This window comes from Elaeis guineensis, chromosome 3 (assembly GCF_000442705.2).
Source record: "Elaeis guineensis isolate ETL-2024a chromosome 3, EG11, whole genome shotgun sequence".
NCBI classification, from domain to species: Eukaryota; Viridiplantae; Streptophyta; class Magnoliopsida; order Arecales; family Arecaceae; genus Elaeis; species Elaeis guineensis.
The window spans coordinates 114,787,094-114,810,413 of record NC_025995.2 but is presented as its reverse complement, the minus strand read 5'-3'; the positions used below and the strand labels follow the sequence as shown (position 1 = coordinate 114,810,413).

The following is a 23,320-nucleotide window of genomic DNA, read 5'->3' as shown; positions in this document are numbered from 1 at the left end:
TATGTAGACTCTCATTTTAAAAAAAATCTCAATCTTCTATATCAGTTCGAGTAACAATATTAAATTTTTTAAAAAAATATGAGATCTATGTTAGGACATTCTAAGTTTGAACTAATATCAAAACTATCAAGCTATTAATAAACTTGAGATATCTAGGGTTTTTGGCATTATCTACAATGAAGCAAACTACTGACAAAATTATCCGGCTATGATCAGATTAGATCAAAATTTATAGTATCCTTTCATTATCAATAAAATCCTTCCTTATTTGCAACTAATGTATTCCATCATAATATCTTTTGATTTGAAATTCAATACAACTTGAAAGATCAAGGAATCATATTCAGAATATGATATTTTGAGTAACCAAAGATTTCATCAAAATGTGTATCTCATATTCTCATAATAAAATTCAAGTATATTTTTCATCTAAGATTGAATTTCATATATGATCCTCCTATAGGTTCAATGCTCAAAAATATTTCTCTCTCATATGATGAAATTTCTTCTTAGACCATACCCTAATTAATTTTCTTTTGATAAGTCCAAAAATTTATAATGCTCAAATAATTAACATCAAAATCAGAAAAGTTATCATAATTTCCTTCCATATAAGTTTAGCATTCCAAAATCAGCGAGTATACTCAACATTACATATCAATACCTCCCACTTCATTCTAAGGTCAACTCTTCTTATATTCAGGCCACCCTACTAATTGAAATCTAAGATATAACTCGTCAATTTTATTATAGATAACATATGCCACTTATGCATAAATTTTATCTTAATATCTATTGATTCGAAATCTAAATATTGAATCTTCTCTTTTATATCTATCATGTTTCTCATGATCATAACCTAAGTTCAGATATCACTAAAATTATAATTCTGAATAATTATAACTTTAAACTCAAATACCACATAAATCATATTTTCTGATGATCATAACCTAAACTATAATATCATTCTATCATACCTTTAATGATCAAAATCTTAAAATCCAATATTATCAATCATACTCTATTGATTATAATCTCAAGTTTTGATATCACTTATATGACAATCCCTAGTGACCTTAAACTTGGGCTCTAGTACTGTTCTGTCATATCCTAATCACTTGTATCATTGTCTTCGAATAAACGTAACCTAAGCTCTAAGCTCAAATGCCACTCTGTCACATCCTACTAATCTTACATAAAGTTTTAATATCTCTTCATAATCTCTAATGATCTTAAACCTAAGCTTTGATATTACTCTATCACATCCTAATCATTTATATCGTAATCTCCAATGATCATAACCTAAGCTCTAATATCACTCTATAATATTCTAATCACTTATATCATAATCTCTAACGATCCTAACCTATGCTCTGATACCATTCTGTCACGCTCCGAACCCAACACCCGGGTCGGATACGTGATGGCCGCACACTCCTTAGAGCAAGCCCTAAAGAATATGCAAGGCCAAATTAAATCATTACAATCTTATCAACCATAATATTTAATTTCAACAGTAATTCATAAAACTTGCATAATAACAATTAACATTCCTTCAATTCTCTGATCAGATACTATGACACTCTATTTATCCTTCTGCTCACCCGTAAATCCAAGCCATAGCCAATCTAAGTCATCCTGTAACTCTGAGAAGAAAAAAGAAAGATGAAGGGGTGTGAGCTTTACAGCCCAGTAAGAATTCCCATATCACACTGATATAGTAATATAGTCTGAAAATAAGGATAAGCATTAAAATATAAAATCTCATGTTCAATGTCCAGAATAATGCAAACATTCATAAATTTTCTGTCTTGTCAAAATAGATGCATCATCATATGTTAACCGGTGAAACACTTTTGTTCAACAATTGTTTCATATCTTATCTTTCATTTCTCCTTTCATAATCATATGATTTTAACATTTTCTTTCTGGCTCTGGACTATCCAAGTCTATACCTCAGTTATCATCCGGATCGAATCCACTTAAAAAGTCTTTCAAGACTGTCCCAGGATGAGCTCCTGGCCGGCTGTCCCACGTACCAAAGCCCGTGAGAGGCTGTCCCAGGCATAAGCTCCTGGCGGGCTGTCCCAGGCATGAGCTCCTGGCCGGCTGATCCACCTGTAAGCCAGTGGGGGCTGTCCCAGGCATAAGCTCCTGACGGGCTGTCCCAGGCATAAGCTCCTGGCCGGCTGTTCCACATGACAAGGCTAGTCCATACCATATATCTCTTTCTTTTCATTTAATCATTATGTGTTGTATTCATCAATCAATTCTGTCTTGCATTATGATCAATTCAGATATGTCATATCCATATAATCATGCCATCAATCTCTGATACATATATATTAACATAACATACTCATGCTCAAAATCCAATAACAGTATCTCAGATATAATAATTTCATCAATCTCAAATCCGACGATGCAAAACCAATAATGCAAGACCAACAGTAAAATAGCATATATATAATAGTGATCATGTACAGGGATTCTTACCTTTACCGGTGACTGATCCAAACACAGAAATCAATGTTCTTCTTTGATTTATGAATTCTTTAACAAAATATTCCACTCGATATCATTTGCAGATGATCATCTCTTCGTAACCCTGATCAATATAAAAATCACATATGGAGAAAATTACCGATAATCGACCTGATAACACAAATCTAGGATCTCTCTTAGGATTAACCAAAATTAGGATTTACCTAAGTATCTGGATCCTCCACTGATCCATAAGACTTCTAGAGAGAAAAAATCCATGAAGAGAGAGAAAATTCTAGAGAGAGAAAGTGGAGAGAGAAAGTGGAGAGAGAAACTTTCGTATCCTTTCGATGAGGCACTCATGATCGAGATCATCAGAGGTCCTATCAGGATGACTCAATATGAATCAAGTGTTACAAATTTTGAATAGAATCGGACTGGAATCAGATCTACCGCACGAATTTCGGAGCAATCTCAAATCATCTTATTTTCATCTTCAAGTTTATTCTAGGGTTCATGATGCAATCAGAGAGGAAGAAAAGATCCTAGAGAGACAAAATCCGTAAAGAGAGAGAAAAGTCTAGAGAGAGAATCTAGAGAGAGAAAATGTAGAGAGAGAAGGTAGAGAGAGGAGAGAGAAAAGAGAGAGAAAGAAGAAAGAAAGGAGAGAGAGGAAAATTCTCTCCTTCTTCTTCTTTTTTATTTTATTTTATTTTATTTTTATTTTTATTTTTCTCTTTCTCTTTTTCCTTTTTTTTTTCTTTTCTTTTTCTTTTTCCTTTTTCTTTTCTTTTTCTTTTTCCTTTTTCTTTTCTTTTTCTTTTCTTCTTCTTCTTCCTTTCTTCTTTTCTTCCCGCGGCCTCCCTTGGCTGAAACAGGGGAGGACCGTGAGGTCCCCCCCTCGGTGGCTCGGGCTCCGACGGCTTGGCCGGAGATCCGGCAACAGGTGGAGGCGGCGGTGAGCAATGGACGGCCGGCGGCAAGGTTCGGCCGGCAAAAATCAAAAAGAGATCGGAAAACAGGGGATTTCTTGTTCATGGATTTTCCGGCGAAGACGATGGCCGACAGCGAGGCTTTGGGCCAGGGGAGAAAGGAAAGAGGGAGAGGAAGAAGGGGAGGGGCTTACCTTGCTCCGGCGGTTGAGAAAAGCTCCGGCGAACCCCTTTTTCCCATCAAGAACCCGCGGATCCTCTTGGAAGAATCCCTCAATTTCTAAAAAAAATCTCTCCAAAACCAATTGCAGAGACATAAGGGAGGGAAGGGGGTTTTATAGAGGTGATTTCCTACTCCTAATCGGACTCTATCGATCCGATTTTGCCGGAGACGGGAAGGAAGAAGACTCCGGCTAGGAGTCTTCCTCCTCTGTTTTTTATTTATTATTTTTTTTTTAAATCTGGGTTGTTACAAATAGTGTCAACTAGACCCCTCCAACGGACAAATTTTCTCCAGACCCCTCCAGCGGTCGACCTTCCACAATGTCCTCCAGCGGACGAACTTCCACAACGCCTTCCGGACTTTTCTATCGGTCAACCTTCTATAGCGCTTTCCGAATTTTGCTATCGGTCGATCTTCTGTCGGATTCCTCATGCAACCGGACCTCTCCAGCGGACAGTCTTCAGACAAGCTTCTACATCAGACAAATTTCAAACGGACTTCTCTAGCAATCGGACTCCAGCCGGATTTCTTCAACAGAAAGTTTCCGTCCGAACTTCTACAGCAGATAACTTCCGTCTGCAGCATCAACGTTTAAGGCACCCAACAATAGTTAATCCGTCAGCAACCTCGGAAACATCCGAACTTCTCTTAGGTTGCTGAGACAGAGAGCTATTCTGCTCCACCAGACGTCCCAACCGAGCTTCAGCCGTCCAGCCCGAACTCTCCGGCAAGTCGTGACAACGGACACCACTCCACTCTCTGTAACAAACTCTACGTGGCCCCCCCACTCTCCGGCAAGTCGCGAAAACGGACACCACTACTCTCCATAACAAATTCCACGTGGCCCCGAATGGCCCACTACCAGACAGTTACGGACGTCGCTGTCAATCGGTTACGCTCTTCCATTTATAAAAGAGACCCCTAAAATACGTTCTCCTCTAAGCTCTAAGCACTATCTCTAAACTCTGTTAAAATCCTATTCGAGTGCTCCATTTTTGTTGAAGGAGAGTACTGACTTGAGCGTCGAAGGGTCTTATCAGAGCACCTCCAACTCCGATTTAAATTTTCCTTACAGATTCCGACGACGGTCGTGATCTCCTCGACTCCAGTCTCTCCAACATCGATAAAATTCTGCACCAACATTAACAAAATAAGTTTTTTAACTTCTTGTCCTGCACCCTCTCAAGGGAAGTGGCTATTACAAGGACGTGGCCAGGCATGATCCACGCACTTCTTGCTCACAACTTCTACCCCCAGCCTTACATGCATATAAATAGACGACAATGTTCTAAACTTCTAATAAGAGCATTTCCCTTGTCAGAATTTGTCACCATAAGCAATGAATAGCCAAAATATTTTCCTTTGGAGGAAAAAATGATAAATATGTTGATTGAAATGTCAAAAGAATGGGTATGGATCACATTTAGGTCTTACAGACAGTTGACTAAAGTCGTATTTTAAGACAACTTTTTTTTTTTTTTTTTGAGGGTTAAAGGAGGAAGTAGATAAGACTTATCAAAGTTAAATTTCATTTAAGGGTCTGTTCGGTTGCTTATGCTTGATCACATAAATTGCTCGATGCAACTCACTCTTTTCTCGGCTAGTAAATTGAAAATTGAAAAATAGACATCTAAGGACCTCTTCGGTCATACCTGGTTGTCTAATCATAATATTTATATCAAGCAAGAAATTCCCTCTATTTGATTTCATAAAAATAAGGCTAGCTAACGTGGCTACAAAATGGCTGTAGGATGAGCCAGAGCCAATGAGAGATCGCAATAGTGACAGGCACGTTGCATGTAGTTAAACAAACATAATAAACCAATTGTAACAAGTTATAGATGCAACCAAAGAATTTAAGCTAGCTGCCATTACTTTAACCAAAGCACCATGCAATCTGCATGTGAAAACCCAAGCCTCAATATAGAGTTCGGTTGCAGAATACACGAGGGATATTTCTCACTTCTACATCTGAAAACCCAAGCTACGTATTCACATGCTTTTCTACATGTTTCTATACATTCCGGTGGCTTTCAGTATGCCTCTTTATCTTCAGATATATTTCTATACGTTCAGATGGATTTCTATATATTCAGGCTCAGTCTGGTTGCTATTCTCTTGTTAGCGGATTGCTGCTCTTTTGGACAACTACCACTTGTGTCTTGCTTCTTGTCTTCTTAATATGATGTTGTCTTTGTTGATGAAGTTGCAGCCACCATCCAGGAGTATTTGTTGTGGGCTTCTACATGCCTCTACTTGTTCAGAATGATTTTCATGTTGAGCTACATTTCTCTATGCTCCTGTAATTTCAGATGGCTTCCTACCTGTTCAGATGGTCTTTATTTTCAGATGGATCTTCATGTTCAGCTCCCTAGATGGATTCCTATATACTCACATGGTCTCTATGTTTCTGGCTGCTGATTTCCTCCCTATTCATCAATTATCTTGCTTATTTCTACCTTATATGTTCACTTTACTTTCTACAGCTGCACCCTTTTCTTATATCTTTCTGTTTTAGGTTCTAGGAAGCATATATGTTACAGCACCATTTCACCTCAAGTTGTTGTATGTTTTGGCTTTACCTCTTGTATCTCATCTTTCTTCTTTTTGTCTTGGTTTTCTTTGCATCCCGGATTCTTTTGGACCCTTACATTAGACTGTTCATTATCTTTCTTTTTTTTTTTTTTTGACTGTCTCATACTGTTTATTATCGTACATACGAAGTTTCCGATTTCTGCCCCTCTCTCGAAACCCAAGAAAAAAAAAGAAAAAAAAATATCTATAGATCTCCCAATTGATTTGTACACCTCTCAAGTGGAATAAAATCTTTATAAATTATATAAAAAATTATTTTTAAATCCTTGCCATCCACTCAAATCATCTGCTATCGTTTAAGTCCACAAAAATGATAAAAATGCTCTTGGATAGTTTTGGAGGAAAAGATTAAATTTTGTAACCAAACCATGTATCCATATAATCAAAAATTTATTATGTGTAATCAAAAATAAAAATTAGATAACCAGACCAAATGATCGTATAACCAAAGGATATATCTATGTAACCTAAATATAAATCTGTGTAACCAATTATCTAAAACCATCCAAAGACACTTATTATTTATTTGGACTTAAACAACAGCCAGTGACTTGAGTGGCTGACAAGGATCTAAAAATAACTTCTTATATAATTCAAAAAAAATTTATTCCACTTAAAAAATCGAGAAACTTAAAAATCCAAATCAATCGATGTACCTATAGATATTTTTTCAAAAGAAAAAAAACAACAACACATGAACTTACACTGTAGAGTGGTGTAAGTGGGCCAGTGGGCCTAAACGATAAAGCCTATTCTACCAAAATTTCAAAATAAATTCATTTCTGTTAAACAGACTTGGCCCTATTTTCTTCGATTACCATTTTGCCGTATGCGCTGCAATCATTTAAAAACTCGAGAACGACATGGTTGTCATAATACAGCTTTCTGCCAAAAAAAACCTCCAGAAGGCAATTTAGTTTTTACAATAGAATCCAAACTATCACGAGATGCGATGCATATTAAATGCATCTTCTTATACCCTCCATTTATTTCCTGCACCTATCTATTCAAAGAGTTATAACGCATGGAAGCATGGACGTTACTTTGGGGCCACAATGCCATCTTTACTCCTCCCTCAAAAGCTTGCGTTCAAGTACAGGAAACAGTACCCTACGTCCATTCTGCAAAACGCTAAGGCCTCGAGACTGCCTAGGGTGAGATGATGCGTGCTCGGCGGAGTTACAGCGAAAGTCAGTACTCATATCAGAAGGCCACCACCTCTAGAAACCATACACATACCCAGGGACGTAAAATACATCGGCTTCTCCAATGGTTGTTAGAAGGGGCAAAGCTCCAAAACCAGAATCAGCTCAGCCCATTCAGTCGACTCTGTTTCATCCAAAAGTTGAAAATCCAAATACGTTAACTTGGGAAAAAAAAAAATTATACATGGAATCCAAAGACACCTTGCAAGTCCGTAAAGCAAAAACGAGATTAAAATATAGCTCAATCAGTACCGTGAATCAGGGTAACCCCTTCTCTGCTTGGAGAAGCTTCTTGACTCGGTCATGAATTGTCTGTAGTCCAAAGAATTTTGGACCCGGTTATTTCCTTGGACAGGTTGCAAGTCTTGAAATATCCACAATATGTGAATCACCATCACACACCCGGAATGATCTTTTCTGAACGCATGTGGAGTTGGCTCGGCCATGTTTTGATCAAAAAAGATCAATAACTCTCCATGTTTACCATTCCAATAATCAAGACTAGGTTTGCAAAAGCTGGTCAGGTGTACAAAGGGGGTATTACACACGTATGAGAAACTAACTAGTGGTGCACAGCTGCTAAGACGGATGAAACAACATGCAGGGAACCAGTAGCAACAACAACACTGGGCTTATCATCTATCCTGGACTGGAGCAGCTGAGATGCAGCCTTAATTGAATCACCTACAGATCCAATATGGCACACAACCAACATTGCTGGGCTGTGATCTGATGATCCTCGTGATTCACTTTTATGATCCTCAAGAGTCTTCCCATGGTCAATCAACCCGCTATCCATGAAATCAATTCCTAAATCTAATGCAGCTCTAATCCAGACATCCTTTAACGTTGAAGCTGAAGCAATGCGAGATTTCCCCCCTGCAATGGTCACCTCAGTCAACAGCACAACCTCTGGCCTTGGACCTGTCCCAAAAAACAAAGAAAAGATAAAGCATGCATGATCCCCCACCAAAAAAGAAATTCATGTTGACCTGTCATTCTGATTATCCTAAGAGAGATGCAACCAATTCAATTATAATTTGTCCAAATGCATTCATTTTTTTTCCCAAGCTCTACTGTTGTTAAATCTAAAAGATGAGAGGTTCGGTAATTCACTTGTGTGAATATGCTGTCAGTTAATCACTAAGGATGGCAATGGATCGGATGTAAATTGGGTCGGCTCATACCCGTGCCCGTCCTGCAAATAAAAATCCCATACCCATACCCACCCCATACCCGTGTCAGATCGGATCGGATCTAGTCAAATAGAGATGTAGGTCAGGTCGAATCGGATAGATAAAAGAGATTGATTGGATCGGATCAAATCGGATACATGTAAACAATATAAAATCATTATAATTTTGAAATGAGGATATATATTAATATTATATCGAATCGGTTTCGGATCGGAACATACCATTACTCGTATCTGATTCGAACCCACTTTGAATATTTTTTTCTAAAACCCATACCCACCCCGGGTTCCATTCGGGTTGGCTAAAATTGCCATGTCTATTGATTACTTGGTGGAGCACTACTTGTACAAAGGATAAAATTGAAATTGCAATGCGTTATCAGCAAGGAAGTGCCGTTTATATCTTAGTTTAAAATGCATGCATGCGAAGGCAGAGTAGAACAGTAAAATCCTTGGGTTTCATGGCAAAGGCAAAAGAAAAGCAGCTATAGAGAAGGAAAACTAGAAAAGAAAATAATACATAGACCCATGAAACTAATCCTAGATGGTCGAAAGCTCTATGTTTACCCTAACGCACACGTGCGCACGCGCACACACACACACAAAAAAAAGCTGAATATGGATTAAAAGAGAATGAATTAAAAAAAAAAAAAAAAAACAACATTGCATGAAAACAGCAGACAAACTTCAATAAAATGTACCATGAATAATATAAGATTGCACAGCATACCAGAAGAATTCCTGAATTTCTTCCAGTTATCTTAAGAAAAAATCAGTAAAGACATTGAAAATTTTGTATAGATAGTCACAGCACCTGAAAGAAGTTGTTTTGCAAATGCCAAATGATCTTTATCGCTAGCCATTGCCACCACGAGAGCCACTGCCCCTTCTGGATGCATCATCCGTATGACATCTGCTAACCCTTTAGCAGATGCTTCAGTATGGGCTGGTATATTTTTCAAAATGTCAATAGATTCTAATGTAACAAAAAAAAAGTGCACAATTAAAGCATCAAGACAACCTCCATCAATGAGTATGGATGTTCCAGAGAGCCCAATTGCTGAAGCTTCATCCTGTGTTAGAAACTGGCTTCTCCCAAGCAATTGTGTTCGCTCTAAACCAGCTCGAATAGACTCATCTGATATTGCCCACTCTGGTGTTTTCAGAAGTCCATCAGGACAATGACAAGAAATTGTAGTGAGATGCCGTCAACAGAAAAGTTGAGCATGATGAGAAGATATAGAACATCAATATAGTAGATACATAAATATTTGGGTGGCTGGGAGTACCAATTCTTTTTGGAGAAATTCTTTGTGCACCGCATGCGGTGCAGTGAAAATGCACCGCCCCATCTCATTGGGCCACGTAACCCCCGCTTTTAAACGCGCATTTAATGCCTGCAGCTTTACTTTTTCGTTTGAAATTTTGAATGACGAAAATATGCTTCCTCTTATGAAAAAATTATGACATCCCGTGACTATAGTATGACATCCTACAGCCAAATTATGACTTCCTATACAACAGGAAGTCATAATTTTTCTTCAGAAGTCATAAAGAGGGAAGGACATTTTCATCATTGAAAATTTATGAAATTTTTAAATCACGAAAATGCCCCTCTTATGACATTCTGTGGTTAAATTATGACTTGCTGTTGTACAGAAAGTTATAATTTGACCGTAAGATGTCATACTATAGCCACGGAATGTCACAATTTTTTCACAAGAGGAAGGGTATTCTCGTCATTCAAAATTTCAAACGAAAAAGTAAAGCTGCAGATATTAAATGCGCGATGGAAAGTGAGGACTACGTGGCCCAATAAGATGGGGCGGTGCATTTTTACTGCACCGCATGCGGTGCATAAAGAATTACTCATTCTTTTTGAGAAATGTATCTAACAAATTGTGGCTAGAGTAACCATAATTTTATGAGTGTTCCAGTTGTGATTATCAAACACTTGAATAGGACTTCAAGTCAGATGAGAAGTTCTATCGTCATTGGAACTCATAATAGTTCTTGGAGGTGCCTGCCTAAACAGCCCACCAAGTGGGTGCTTGCTTATGAATCTGGGACCACACATTTCTATCAAGGACTCACCCAGCTCAGCACAAATGGATGGGACTCACATGACTCAGTGTCCAACCCTATGGATCCCAGGCTCCATCAATCCAGTCAGATGATCGTGAAGTTAATTAGGGGAAAAAAGAACCCCTAGATTGCAACCTTTTTCATTACCTTTTCTTTTGAGAGTCAAATTGATTTTTCGAGATTCAAGAATATACTTCTCTTTCACATTTTCACACTGATGGATTTCGATAATTTTTTCTGCTCTTCTAATTGATGATGGACGAATCTTTATTATGGATTTTTTTCCAGTTTGAGTTGGATTTGGAGTTTAAGGACGTATTTGGATGCCCAGTGGTGGAAGGAGATTGGCGTAGTTGGAGGAGCTAAGCCCTAGATTTTAGAGATAAGATAAACCACCTTGGAAAAGGTATTCGTTATCCCAAAAAGCTAGGATTATTTGCTCCTTTGGCTGCCTGATATCTTTCTCAATCAATCCCAGCTTCCACCATATTGTCCAAAGAAGGGACCCTTCAGAAGATCTCATCGGACCTGCTTGAACTGCCAGTGCTGCAAGTAGCCCTTCAAGATGTGATTGGATCAGGTTATCTTTTTGTTGCATTGTTGTGATAGTGTTGACAGGGAAACATTTATTTGTTAGGAATGTAATCATTCAGAAATTTGGTTAGCTGCTTTGCCTTTTCTTGGTGATTCTTCTCTGCAGTCTTCTGAAACAATTTGACATTCACTTTTGTTTGAGGAAAAACAATTTGTTATTTCTAGTCAGCAGCTGAAGTTAAGATTTGTGATTTATATAAAATTGAGTTCATTTTCGTCGTTATCTGTCTAGATGTGCTACATAATGATTCTTCCATAGCTATTCCAGCTATTAAATGAAATTTCCACTTGTTCTCTATTTTGGGAAAATGAGAACTTATTTGTTTCATTTTCTTACTATTTTCTTTTGTATGGTGTTCTGTTTTCATTTTTTCCTTATTTTATCAACAACAGTATACCAGGCTTGCTTTTGTTATTGTAGTAGAAATATCATGTATAATTGATAATTTGATAAGTAGCAATTTCCATTGCTTTCCCAACTTGAAGCAACCTGACTACAGCTCAAAGCACCAATAAGATGTAAAGAAATGAAAAACCACTGGACAAGCAATTATTCATCAACAAATCCTTAAAATCTAGGACCTTGAATGTGAATCTCTGACCTATCTATATCCATAGCTTTAGTGATGCTACCTCATCCCCTTCTGTCTACTAGTCCTGAAAGCACATGCTTGACCCTATACTTGTAATCCCAAATTGTAAACTTGAAATGACAATGAAGGAACCATAATTTTCATCCCCTTTATCTACAAGTCATGGTGGGGACTGGGTTACGTGCCAATGAGTGGTTACAAAGGCATCATAGTGGTAAGCATTTCCAATATTATACTTGAACCATCCAAATGCAACAACCTGGTGATCAGATCATGCTAGACATAGCAAGCAAAAATAGAAGCCTAAAGTCCTCTCCCATGCTTGTTTTTAGCAATAAAATTGAAATTGCCACCTTCAAGAGCAACGAATGCTTAAAAGGGTCCTAGTATCGGAGGTGAAATATAGATAGAAAGGTGACAGAACGTGCATAAAGACTTGATGAAAGTTGAGAATGAATAAAGAAGGACTTGCTCCAACATGATGCAGCACGTGGCATTGAATAGAAACAATTCATGGAAGTACATTCATAAAGCCTGCAAAGAGTTCATCAAAAAAAAGAGGGATTTGTGTGTGTTCTACATGAAAGTGTGATGTAGATTGAGAGATCAAAAGACCAACTGCCCAATTTATAAAAAAAATGAACCAAACTAAATGAACCTTCATTCAGCCGTAAAATCACTATACTTCAAACCTTCTCTTATCCTCTAGACTTCTAGACTAGGATATATTGAAGGAAAGACAAAGGAAGCAAAACTCATAAATATTCTATATCTGGTCACAGCAAATCATGCCACTTGTCATGATTATGTTCGTGTTGTTAATACTGAATGACTGGCAATGTTTTCTTCAGACAAAAACAGCTTGAATTTCTTTGGGTATGGATTAGATAATAGCTGGTCATTGGATATCATATATGGAAAAGACAGAATTAATATTTCTTTTCTCTGTCTTGCAACCTCTCAAAGATGAGGAAGATGATGAAATGGTCTACTTACCTTGACCATGGAGGCAGAGTGCTGTACAAGTGGCTGTAACTGCATTTCGAAGTTGGTGATTTCCAAGCATTAGGAGTTTTAAATTAGGTAAGTCAATAGACTGCAGAAAAATTGAGACCACTTTCAGATAAATGACAACTGAGCAACATTTCTGAAGAAACATTCCATTCTTCTTAATAGATAACAGCAAACAGAATAATAATTAACCTTCCTAAATAAACTAAATAATACAAGTCAGAAAAGAAGAAAGTTTTTCCAGTCTGTACCAATTGCAAATCTTTCTGAACTTTGATGAATATATCACAAATTTGATAAGAGTTTCCATTTACTCTTCCAGAGAACTTTAAAACACTCCGGATTCCTGGATCACATGATGATATAACTGGGGACTTCATCAAAGAAGCTCTATCCCGAATAATATGTTCAATATGTGGTTCAAACGGGCCACCAATGACCACCTGAACAATTTAAACATTGGACAGAGTCATAACAACAATTTAACATGCAAGCACAAAAGTATATCTAAGCAGGAAAAATGACAAAAAGTATATGCAAGTAGGAAATACATCAAACAGAATACGAGTGACATGTAAAATATGAACAGGTTCAAGTTTTTCATTCTTTATTATTATTATCATTATTTTTCATATAAGCATGATATCTTATTGCCATAACAAGGAACAATTTACAAATATATGCATAAAATAGTTGAGAAAGATTATCTTCATGGTTCACACATATCAGGAGGATTTACCCTTTTTTCAGGAAGTTGAAATCTTAAAAGTTGCCATATATTCATTGTTCAAAGAAATGGTTGAGATGGAAACTGGTTTGCTATATTTGATGTTAAAGATCTGATCATGGAGGTGAGTTCTACTGACAGAACTTTCAAAAACAAAATGGAATCCAGCCCTTTGCACTCCAAAGCTGAATGGAGTCGCAGAACAGAAGCATAAAACAATCATCAATATGGCAAAATTTATGTCGAAAGGGCATGATGACAGAAAACAACCATACCACTACAATGGAACTAAAACTGGATTTTAGGGGTTTGACCAACCCGTGGTGGCCCATTGGGCAAAGGACCCAAACTCAAGCTAAACCCATTTGTAACACATTGCTCTTGGCTAACCAACATAATCTGTTATATATATATATATAGGACTCATCCAAGCCTGTTATTTCAGGCAAGCTTGGGCAGGTTGGCGGCTCTGGGTCAGAAATTGCCACACTTAGTTTATCAATGATATACTGGCAACCTATCAACAAGGATACACAAACAAGAAATGAGTCTATGTTTTCATTTGTGCGAGGGTGCTATGACAGAGGGTGTGACCATACAAGAACGAAGAGAGAAACAGGCCTCATTATGTCAACTTAAACTGAAGGGTTAGATCTCACTAATTATGGCAATGTGAAGTGTAAATAATGAACTATCAATGAGCCATAACCTTATAGTCCAAAAATGTTTGGTGAATACTAACAGACTGAGAAGTGAGAATTACACAACTGGGCACCCATGCTTGATAATTCCTGATTTTGCCATCGCAATGCTTTCCAAGGAACCGCCCAATGCGGCCAAGTGTTCCTCACCTATTGATGTTATAACTGCTGCAGAAAGTTCAGTGTTGCATATGACATTTGTTGCATCCCTAGCTCCCCCAAGGCCTGCCTGTTATAAAGAAATGAGGTTACAGAAACCATGACAATTGCAATAAATCGCAATTCCATGCTTAATTCATTGAAGGGAATAAACAGATTAGATAAATACAAGATGCGGTAACAATGACACAGACTGTCATGCTTGACAGAAATCATAGCGTTAGGTTAAACAGTAGTGCAAAAATTCTGTGGTTAATGAGCAAACAGTTACTTACTTCAATAATAGCGATGTCAACCTTTGCTTGAGAGAATAGGAAAAATGCCAGAGCAGTGAACACCTACACAAGAATTCTTGGTAAAACTTGGAGGAAGTAATCATCGAAAAGAAAGAAAATTGGGCATAGGACACAACAAAATAGCACATTTTAAAAGATAAAGATGAAGCAAGGTCTCGTATGAAAATAGGAAGACATGTGCAAGTTGGACAAATCCCATTTTGACACCATAGCCATTTTCACCTTCACCCCAACCAAATATCATATCCTCATGCTACCTCACCCTCAAAAATGAAAGATATATTTGTATACTTGGAAATGGACGTTAATGTGTTTTGAGGTTATAGAGTAAGATCAACCAAAATTTACAAATTTATGCTCTAGTAAAGGCAACTTACCAAAGAAAGATGACTGCTCAATTATCAATAAATATGCCCTAGGTAACCATGTTTTGCATAAGGCCCAACAACAGATTAAGTTCTCCAATTGAAGAACACAAAGTGAGAGCCCAATGCAACAATTTCAACAGTTAGATTCTTCACCCATAGTGTGTCTACATGAAGGTGTTGCAAGAAACCTTCCTAAGAACTAGAATCCACTTTTCCACCAAAAACAAAGAACTAGAATCCACTTATTTTTTAGGTTGATAAAAAAACCCCCACTAGTACATTGGCATCTACGGGAGGCCGTATTGAAATAAACCCACTAATCTGACATGTTTCGATCATTGGAAAACTATGACTACTGACAGTTTATGGCGGGAACATGAAAAGAACATTCACCTTGTTATCCAAAAGAGCTAGTACGGTAGCGAAGCCACAATCATTTGGATCATTTTATATCACTCGATCAACAGTAGCAGATCATGGATGCGAACAGTATAACATTCTCATTTTACCATTGTTTAGCAGAGTAGAAGTATCACATTTTATGTTTGTAACTTGAGCAATGCAACAGATAATTAATATCCTTGTATGAAAAGACATATAATAATGTTTCATATTTGATATATATAAACTTCCTAAAATTAAGTTGTAGTAAGCATGGCTTGGAAGGCCTTGCATGGATAGACATATTACACCAGCAAATGAATTGCAAGAAAATACAAGCCATTTTGCAGGACTGTTGTTTGATAGGTGGTGCCTTAATATATTATTGCTATCAAATGGAGAAGGAGGAGCAGTACATTATTATCAATTCATTTTGGATTCCTAAGTTTTAGCTTTAAACATCATAACCTTAATTGCTAGAGTAAACAGATACAAATGCATATAAAGATGAAAGACAATTATAACACTGCTTTTATGGATAAATAACCAATCAATACCTCAAAATGGGTCAGAGCTCCATTTTCCAGTTCTATTGACTGATCAAGAATTCCCTTCACCTGATGGAAGACATTCTTCAATACCTCAGCTGGAACAGGATCTCCATTTCTTCCAAATGATATGCGTTCTCGAATCGTCAGGAGATGTGGGCTGCATGGGTGGAAGATAAAGGGTTTTGAACTCAACTCTGACACAACATATTTAAAAGGATATATGTGCTGAAATGCAATGGTTAGAAAGAGCCAGAATAGACGAATCGAAGTCAGCTATATATATTTCAATGCCTTCCATATTAGAAGCACACACCTGATGGAAGCGAGTGGAAAATATTACAAACAATTAGAAGATAGAAAGTTGACATGATTCTTTCTTGGGTAACTATAAAACTCAAAACTGAAAGCTTACTAGAACCAAATAACTGAAACATCCACAAAATAACCTCTCAGAGTATTGAGGTAAAGAAATTTTGAACTACTAATATAATGGTAACTCAAATGATTTCTCTTGATCCACCATCAAACTAGTGTCTTAAGATTGCGCATCTGAAACTGTCTCTTGATTACATATGAGACAACGTTTATGATTGAGTCATAATCAATTCTTTCGAATCATCAAAGAAACTACAAAACTTAATCAGTTAAACAAAACAAAGAATAAAGAGTTCAAGGTTCGCTATCTCGGTATCGGGCCCTGTGCTAGTGCCAACCTGTTACTATATCGGAACGGGGCCAAGTTTGGCATGCCGAGTGTTGATACGCCCCCTATTCCACAGACCGATAATAAACCAGTACAGTCTGTCCTGTACCATCCAGTTTGGTATGGCATGGCAAACCTTGGTAAAGACCACCTTTACTATTATCATAGCTCCAGTCTGATAGTACAAGTGCAGCACAAAATTAATTTCTGCTATTTCAACATTTCTGTTATCAACTTCAGCCAGTAGCAAGTCAAAATTATTCTTAAGTAATAGCAAAATTTTGTATTGGAAATATAAGGATGTGGATATCTAATTATTCCTGTATCACTTAGTGGGAGACAACAGAAAAATGAGGGGCAGCTTAGGACTTCATAAAGGACTGTCAGTGGAAAGTTATAATCTCAGATGTGAAACTTCAATACCAAGAAACATATTTGGAATTTTGGACAGTTATAGTGTAAGATATATGTGTAAACTTAAGATCTAGGAAGACAGAGATTTATGCAATCTTACACCTCCATGAACACGAGAAATCATAATAACAATTGTATAATTTCAAGTCCACCTTGGGACAATTCATGGACTCGTGAGGTCAAAATTTACTTGGATTGGGAGTAACTTAAGGGTCTAGATTCGTAACTAATTTTCCACTAGAGGACTTGCAACACCTTGAAAAAAATGTGCACAAACGTTTGTAATCTAAAAATAATTATTTAGAAGGACAATCATAGGAGCACCATAACTTCCCACCATCAAGAAAAGGCATTAGACAATCTGTGCATTTTTTATCGATTGTAGACAACATGCAATCAATGAAGAGCAATTTAGAAGGTATTTATATAACCAAGGTGTTTAAAGGGGTTTATTAAGATCGTCAAGGGCATCCACAAAATAGCCGAACCCAGTGGCATAAGTGATTGTGGAAAGACAAGCTTACCAGTAACAGAGAGAACATATCATGGGTCATATGCAACTATTATTTCTTAACACTTCCTTAATATTTAACAGCAGTCTAAGAGTTTGTTATTTAAGAATAAAATGCAGCCACAGTTCAACAAAGTTGCATGAATAGAAAGTCGGTATGTATAAGAATCAAATTAGTTTGCAGTAGAACTAAGATGTACATTGGATGCAATTTTGATAGGAATAGAATTAAAAAGGAGATCACAATCAGAATTTATGGCCGCGAAACACCTACATTCGATAATTTTCATCACCTTGGATCCATTACGTAGTAAAATTGTAATAACAATGAAAATATATTGCTAGCGTTCATCATATTAATAAGAGAAATTTATCCATAAGCCATATGGTTGGCAAAATTGTAATAACAATGAAAATATATTTCTAAAGTTCATCATATTAGTAAGAGAAATTTATCCATAAGCCATATGGTTGGCAAGCCTGTATGGTTCAAAATGCCAGACACTACAATGGATTAAAACATTGGATAGACTTAACAGAGATAAGGATTCCAAAGTAAATAAGCAATAAAACTGAACATTGTTCAAATATGCATAAGAAAGGGCAAAGCAGTAGTACTGGTCCAAGAAAAACTGGTGAAGAGCCAAATGATTTGGCATGACCATGCACAACCAAGATCTCTACAGCCTTAAAGGGCAGAGAGGCCAAGCTCAATTGAGATGTGTCAGAATGATGATGAATGACCTAAAACACCAAGCTACTAAAAGGATGGATGACTTATACTAATCAGATTTTTTTTAAAAAAAAGAGAGATTACAGTCCAAAAGGTTAATACTGTTAAAACTTGGAAGTCCCCAAAGTAAACACTTCAACCTCAAAAATAGAAAAAGGGAAATTCTACACATACAAATAAACAAATCAATGCAATAAATTGAAAAATTAATGTTTTTTTTTTCAAAATATGTGTTGCTTGTCATATATCACAAAGCAAGGCTATGAAAAAAATGTAATGACATAGCAATAGAATTGTCTGGATAGTTTAGCTTGACTGCATGGCATTTACAATAGTTGAAAGCACATCATCCCTTGTCAGATACCCCAAAAATCTATGCCAGGTGTCAACACCTTGTCATGAAGTAAAGAAGACATTCCCTTCATGGAATGTTGAGCATATCACAACATACCGTGACATGTCGCATTCAAGCATCTAAAAGTGTTTGCACTCTCCAACTTTTAAAAAATTCTGCTCTTTAACACTTGTAAGGACAAAAAATAGTATGACAAAAAATGAATTCAATGATATTTCTAGAACATGGTAGGTGTCAAAAATGATTAACCACAGGAAAGGTTGGAAGTGTCAAGATCATCTTTGCAAATTGCATGAATCATCCTGCAACATCTATTTTAGGTACAAATATATTTCTATGAACATAAAAAGAAGAAGAAGAAGAGGAGGAGAAAAATATGACACCTTCATTTGTCCTCCATCATTCAAGAGTTCAGTCAATGTAATACTATTCAATTCATTTGAAACATAATTTGCACAAAATACTTACCACCCATATGCGAAAATTATTTATTAGAAGGTACAGTGAAAAGAATGACAAGCTCGACTTCCTCATAGGCAAAACATCCACGGTCAATATATATAAATATACATAATGACAAATAAATGGAGAAAGATATACAGCCCGCCTTACTCTTTAGCTCGTGCCTTTTTAAAGTAAGCGATTTCTGAAATTGATGGTCAGATAGAGAGGAAGTTATTAAATACCTAGTATAACAGCCAACCAGGTAGCCTTCTTCTCGCAAGATATTGGACAGAAATGTTGCAGTTGATCCTTTTCCCTTGGTGCCAGCAATATGAACAGCCTACAGATGTTGCCACTCTAGTGAGGTTCTGATTACAATTGATTTTTTGGCTACAGTGTTGACCAACAGCCGCAAACCCATGCAAAATTATAGATGAACATGCATAGGAAGGGAAGAAGGGGGAGAGGTGAGAGAGGCAGAACAGTAACATGTCAATAACCTAGGTCAACATTAAGGCAATAGGGCCTAAATCTAGAAAAAAGGGGATCCACCAGTCCCTAATTTAGCTTCTATATTCCAACTTAATCCTGTATATTACTTCTCCAACCTAAAGATCAACAGTTGTGCTCAGAAGCATCATTACTTGGGCATATCCTATCAAAATCAGCACATTCCAAATGTGAATTTTCTATTGAAACTAACTTATAGGAAAGGTAACTTAGTTCTCTAGAACCTTATTCCAATTGTTGAATTGATAGTTCTATGGCCAATTTGGACAGACCTGTGATAGGGTCAAGTACTTTAGTTTAGCCTGACAATTGGAAGGAGGCAAAAAAGGCATTAATAAAAAAACAGGGGAAAAAAACACTTGACTTGCAGCTTGGTCAGTTCATCATGCTGAGTTCTAAAATTTAGAAGTACTGATGATACTGATAGGAATACAATAAGCCTCTTGTGCAACCAGGCATCCTCGAAATGCCAAGACATGCCAGAAAGTGCATTTCTTTAACATAAAGTCATTAAATATGACATGAAATCCTGCCCTAAGGCAGATAAGGTTTCTTTGTGAATGCAATCCACAGATACAATAGAACTGCAAGATGTCAGGTTAAAAGAGAAGGAAGAACTTGAGAAAAGGGGAATAAAAGGAGGACGAGGAGGAGAAAGAAGGGGGGGAGGGGGGTGTTGTGGGGTTGACAAAATGATAAACTAAAATATCCACAATCAACCAAAAGCACTTTCTAACTCTTTGCACGTCCTTGGAGGAATTTTCTTCCCTCTACACATATAACTTAAGATCTGAGAAACATATCTTTGTATGCTCTCTTCTGATTGAATTAACATAGAAAGTTATGTGATTCAAACAGATTCAAATTAGCATTGGAAAGATGAGGAAGCTGAGATATGTGCATCAGGAAAAAAAAAAAAAAGAATGTCAGGAAAGACTTAAATGTGAATTATTAAACAAAAACTTTGAAGTAATAACAGAAAACATCAGTACTGAACAACAATTAGCATCATACATGATAGACAAGCTCGATGAAGAGGGGTTAAGATAAGTGCTGAAGAGCCTGTAAAAAGATGGGAAGCCTAATAAAACTTGGAAGAAGTTTTTATACCCAAAGACAAGGCTATCGAAAAGAATTAAAGTTCAGATAAATTATAAGAGGTAACCAAAATAAAAAGATGTAAGGACTTTTAGTTGTAGTTATGATCATAAACACATTATACATAAACACAGCCTTTGCATGGCAAGTCCAGAAGCGAGTATGACTATGAGAATTCGAGGAAAATCTATATCGATTTGGAAGCACCAATGTAAATTGCTCTTAGTTTCTTCCATCAACAGCAGGCAGAGATGTGGACTCAAGGCAAGAGCAAGGAAACAAGGAAATTAAAACATTACGATACAGAAAGGCCGACTGATAATTCATAAAATATAAACTAAAAGTTATGAAATAATAACAATGATAAAAATACACAGAATGACCCAGTAAACAAAATAGCTTTCCTTGTTAAAGAAAAAGAAGGTGAAACAGCATGTATTCATGATTCAACTAATCCTGCTTTTAGTAAAATAGGTGTTGCGATATGAGTGGTTGATGATCATGAATGGGTTGGATGTTCTAAGAAGGCGCAGTGAGTGGCTGCAGCAACTAAATAAAAGCTTATGGCCACCAAGAATTCATCAGCAAACTCCTGCGAGTAAATACACTAACGAACATGCAAACGCGTAAAGACAATACCCGTTCCCAATCCCCAGACTAACATAAACAACGTTATAGACCGCAAATAGCTAAAAACAAAAAGGTACTGATGTGCAGATGATCCATAAACTCTCGCCCTTAAATAACTTTTAATGTTGCATACAAAGAAATCTTGCCCTTTTCAGGTAATGGGTTTCACCTCGTGTTGCTTCTATAAAACCATGAAATTTAACACAAAATAAGAGCCAGCAGTCAACACAAAGAAATCAATCAAAAAGGCATTCGTTCCCAAAAATTATTACCCACCTTAAATTGGGTGTGCGGATTTCCAAGTCGTTGCAGCAGCCGCCGCATCCTCCCAAGATCAAAACCATCATCACTGTCCGTTCCAGCTCCTATAGGCACACCCGATCGCTCATAATTCTTGAGCTTCTCCATGTAATCCAAGAAATCGCCAAGCTCCGGATCCTCCGACATGGCTGACCGCAACCTCGATTGCAAGAATCTTGGGATCAATCTTGAAACCTCAGTCCCATTCCTCAGATGGCAAAACGGGAATATCGATCTGGCAAGGCATTGCATCCCTCTTTTCACTAGATAGAAAAAAATTATCATCGAGGTCGGTACGTTCTTGAAGAAAAAAGAAACCAATACTGGTTGAACCGATCAAGAAATCGGACAACCGCTTTCTTGGATAATTATAAAATTTGAATGGCATCCAATGAACACTCACTCTAGAAAAATGGGGTACATCAAAGATATCCAAGAAAAACGAAACAAAGATTATCTTCAAAAAAAAAAAAAAGAAGATCGAAATTGGCCATCGAAGAGAGGAAGAATAAATAGCCACTGACCTCTGACTTTATCTTGATGGCCTTCTAGTTCGTCTTCTCTTTCCAAAATTCCACGGGGCGAGTGGAGGTGGTGAGAGTGAGACCGGAAGGATGGAGAAGGGTGACAGATGGGATTTAAGCGGAAAGGCTTATAACAACTGAGGAGAGTGGTCATGATGCGTTTCTGAGCAGCGGATACCGTTTTGTAAGAATCAAGAATGGGTTTAGACAACTGGGATGAGATTAGACCGGCCGGCTTTTTTTCCCTCCTCATTAAGCGTTACATTTCGAACCGGCTGCTTTATTCGCCGGGTTTCGCAGGAGCCCGCCTCCCAGCCGCAGATTCGACCCCTACCATCTCGTGGGAGCCTCTTTCAAAGGCATCGCCTCTGCCAGCCGGGGATCCGGCGTCGCCGACGTCCTCCCCATCGCCTAAACTTCTGACAGCCTCGCCGCCCTCAAGTTAATCAAAGAAATTAGAGGTGAGAGGGGAACGGTTAGGAAGATGGAAAGGTGGGTCCAGCCAAACCACGCACGGCTCGATTGGAGAAGCCCTCCTTTTCGTAAGCTCGCAACGGGTATCCTGCGAAAGCCGGTAAACGCGAGGTAAACCGCGTCCGTTTTAAACGGCGAGGCCGGGCAGCGTAGCGTCTGCTTCACGCATGCAGCTTGCGGCTTTCTATTGGGTAGTTTCGGTGTGTGGGTAATACTCGGACCATGGACCGTGGGCTGTCGAGCAAATACGGGCTGGCCCTTGAGGTCTGTTTGGCTGATTGAACTAAAATTATGTAAATTAATGGATTGGGTCAGTACAACCAGCAAGCTTATATACCGAGCCAAATTTATATCCATAAATACCTAGAAATAGTTTTGGAATGAACAGATCTGAATCCCGAAAATAAGCCGCTGAGATTTTTTTTTTTTTCCTCTATAAAATTCAGGTCAGCCCACTCAAACTATTTCTGAACGTTTATACATATAAGCCCGGTCCAACCTATAATCCCATGATCTTTTGTACC

The 23,320-nt window shown here is 37.5% G+C and overlaps 1 protein-coding gene across 2 annotated transcripts; it reads right to left on the bottom strand.

The window, feature by feature from the left end:
- Positions 1–7,886: 7,886 nt before the first annotated feature.
- On the bottom strand, positions 7,887–22,852 carry LOC105040732 (dihydrofolate synthetase). Of its 2 annotated transcripts, none has more exons than XM_073254530.1 (11): positions 22,323–22,852; positions 21,775–22,061; positions 19,503–19,600; positions 16,107–16,257; positions 14,780–14,842; positions 14,413–14,574; positions 13,169–13,360; positions 12,903–13,002; positions 9,656–9,787; positions 9,449–9,580; positions 7,887–8,363 (listed from the first exon to the last, which is right to left on the bottom strand). In XM_073254530.1, the coding sequence occupies exons 1-11, from the start codon at positions 22,573–22,575 to the stop codon at positions 8,002–8,004; spliced, it is 1,932 nt and encodes a 643-aa protein (XP_073110631.1). In that variant the 5' UTR covers positions 22,576–22,852; the 3' UTR covers positions 7,887–8,001. The 2 variants fall into 2 exon arrangements, with proteins under 2 accessions (XP_073110631.1, XP_073110632.1); XM_073254531.1 differs by having other exon boundaries at positions 21,775–22,033; positions 22,323–22,461.
- Positions 22,853–23,320: the final 468 nt, after the last annotated feature.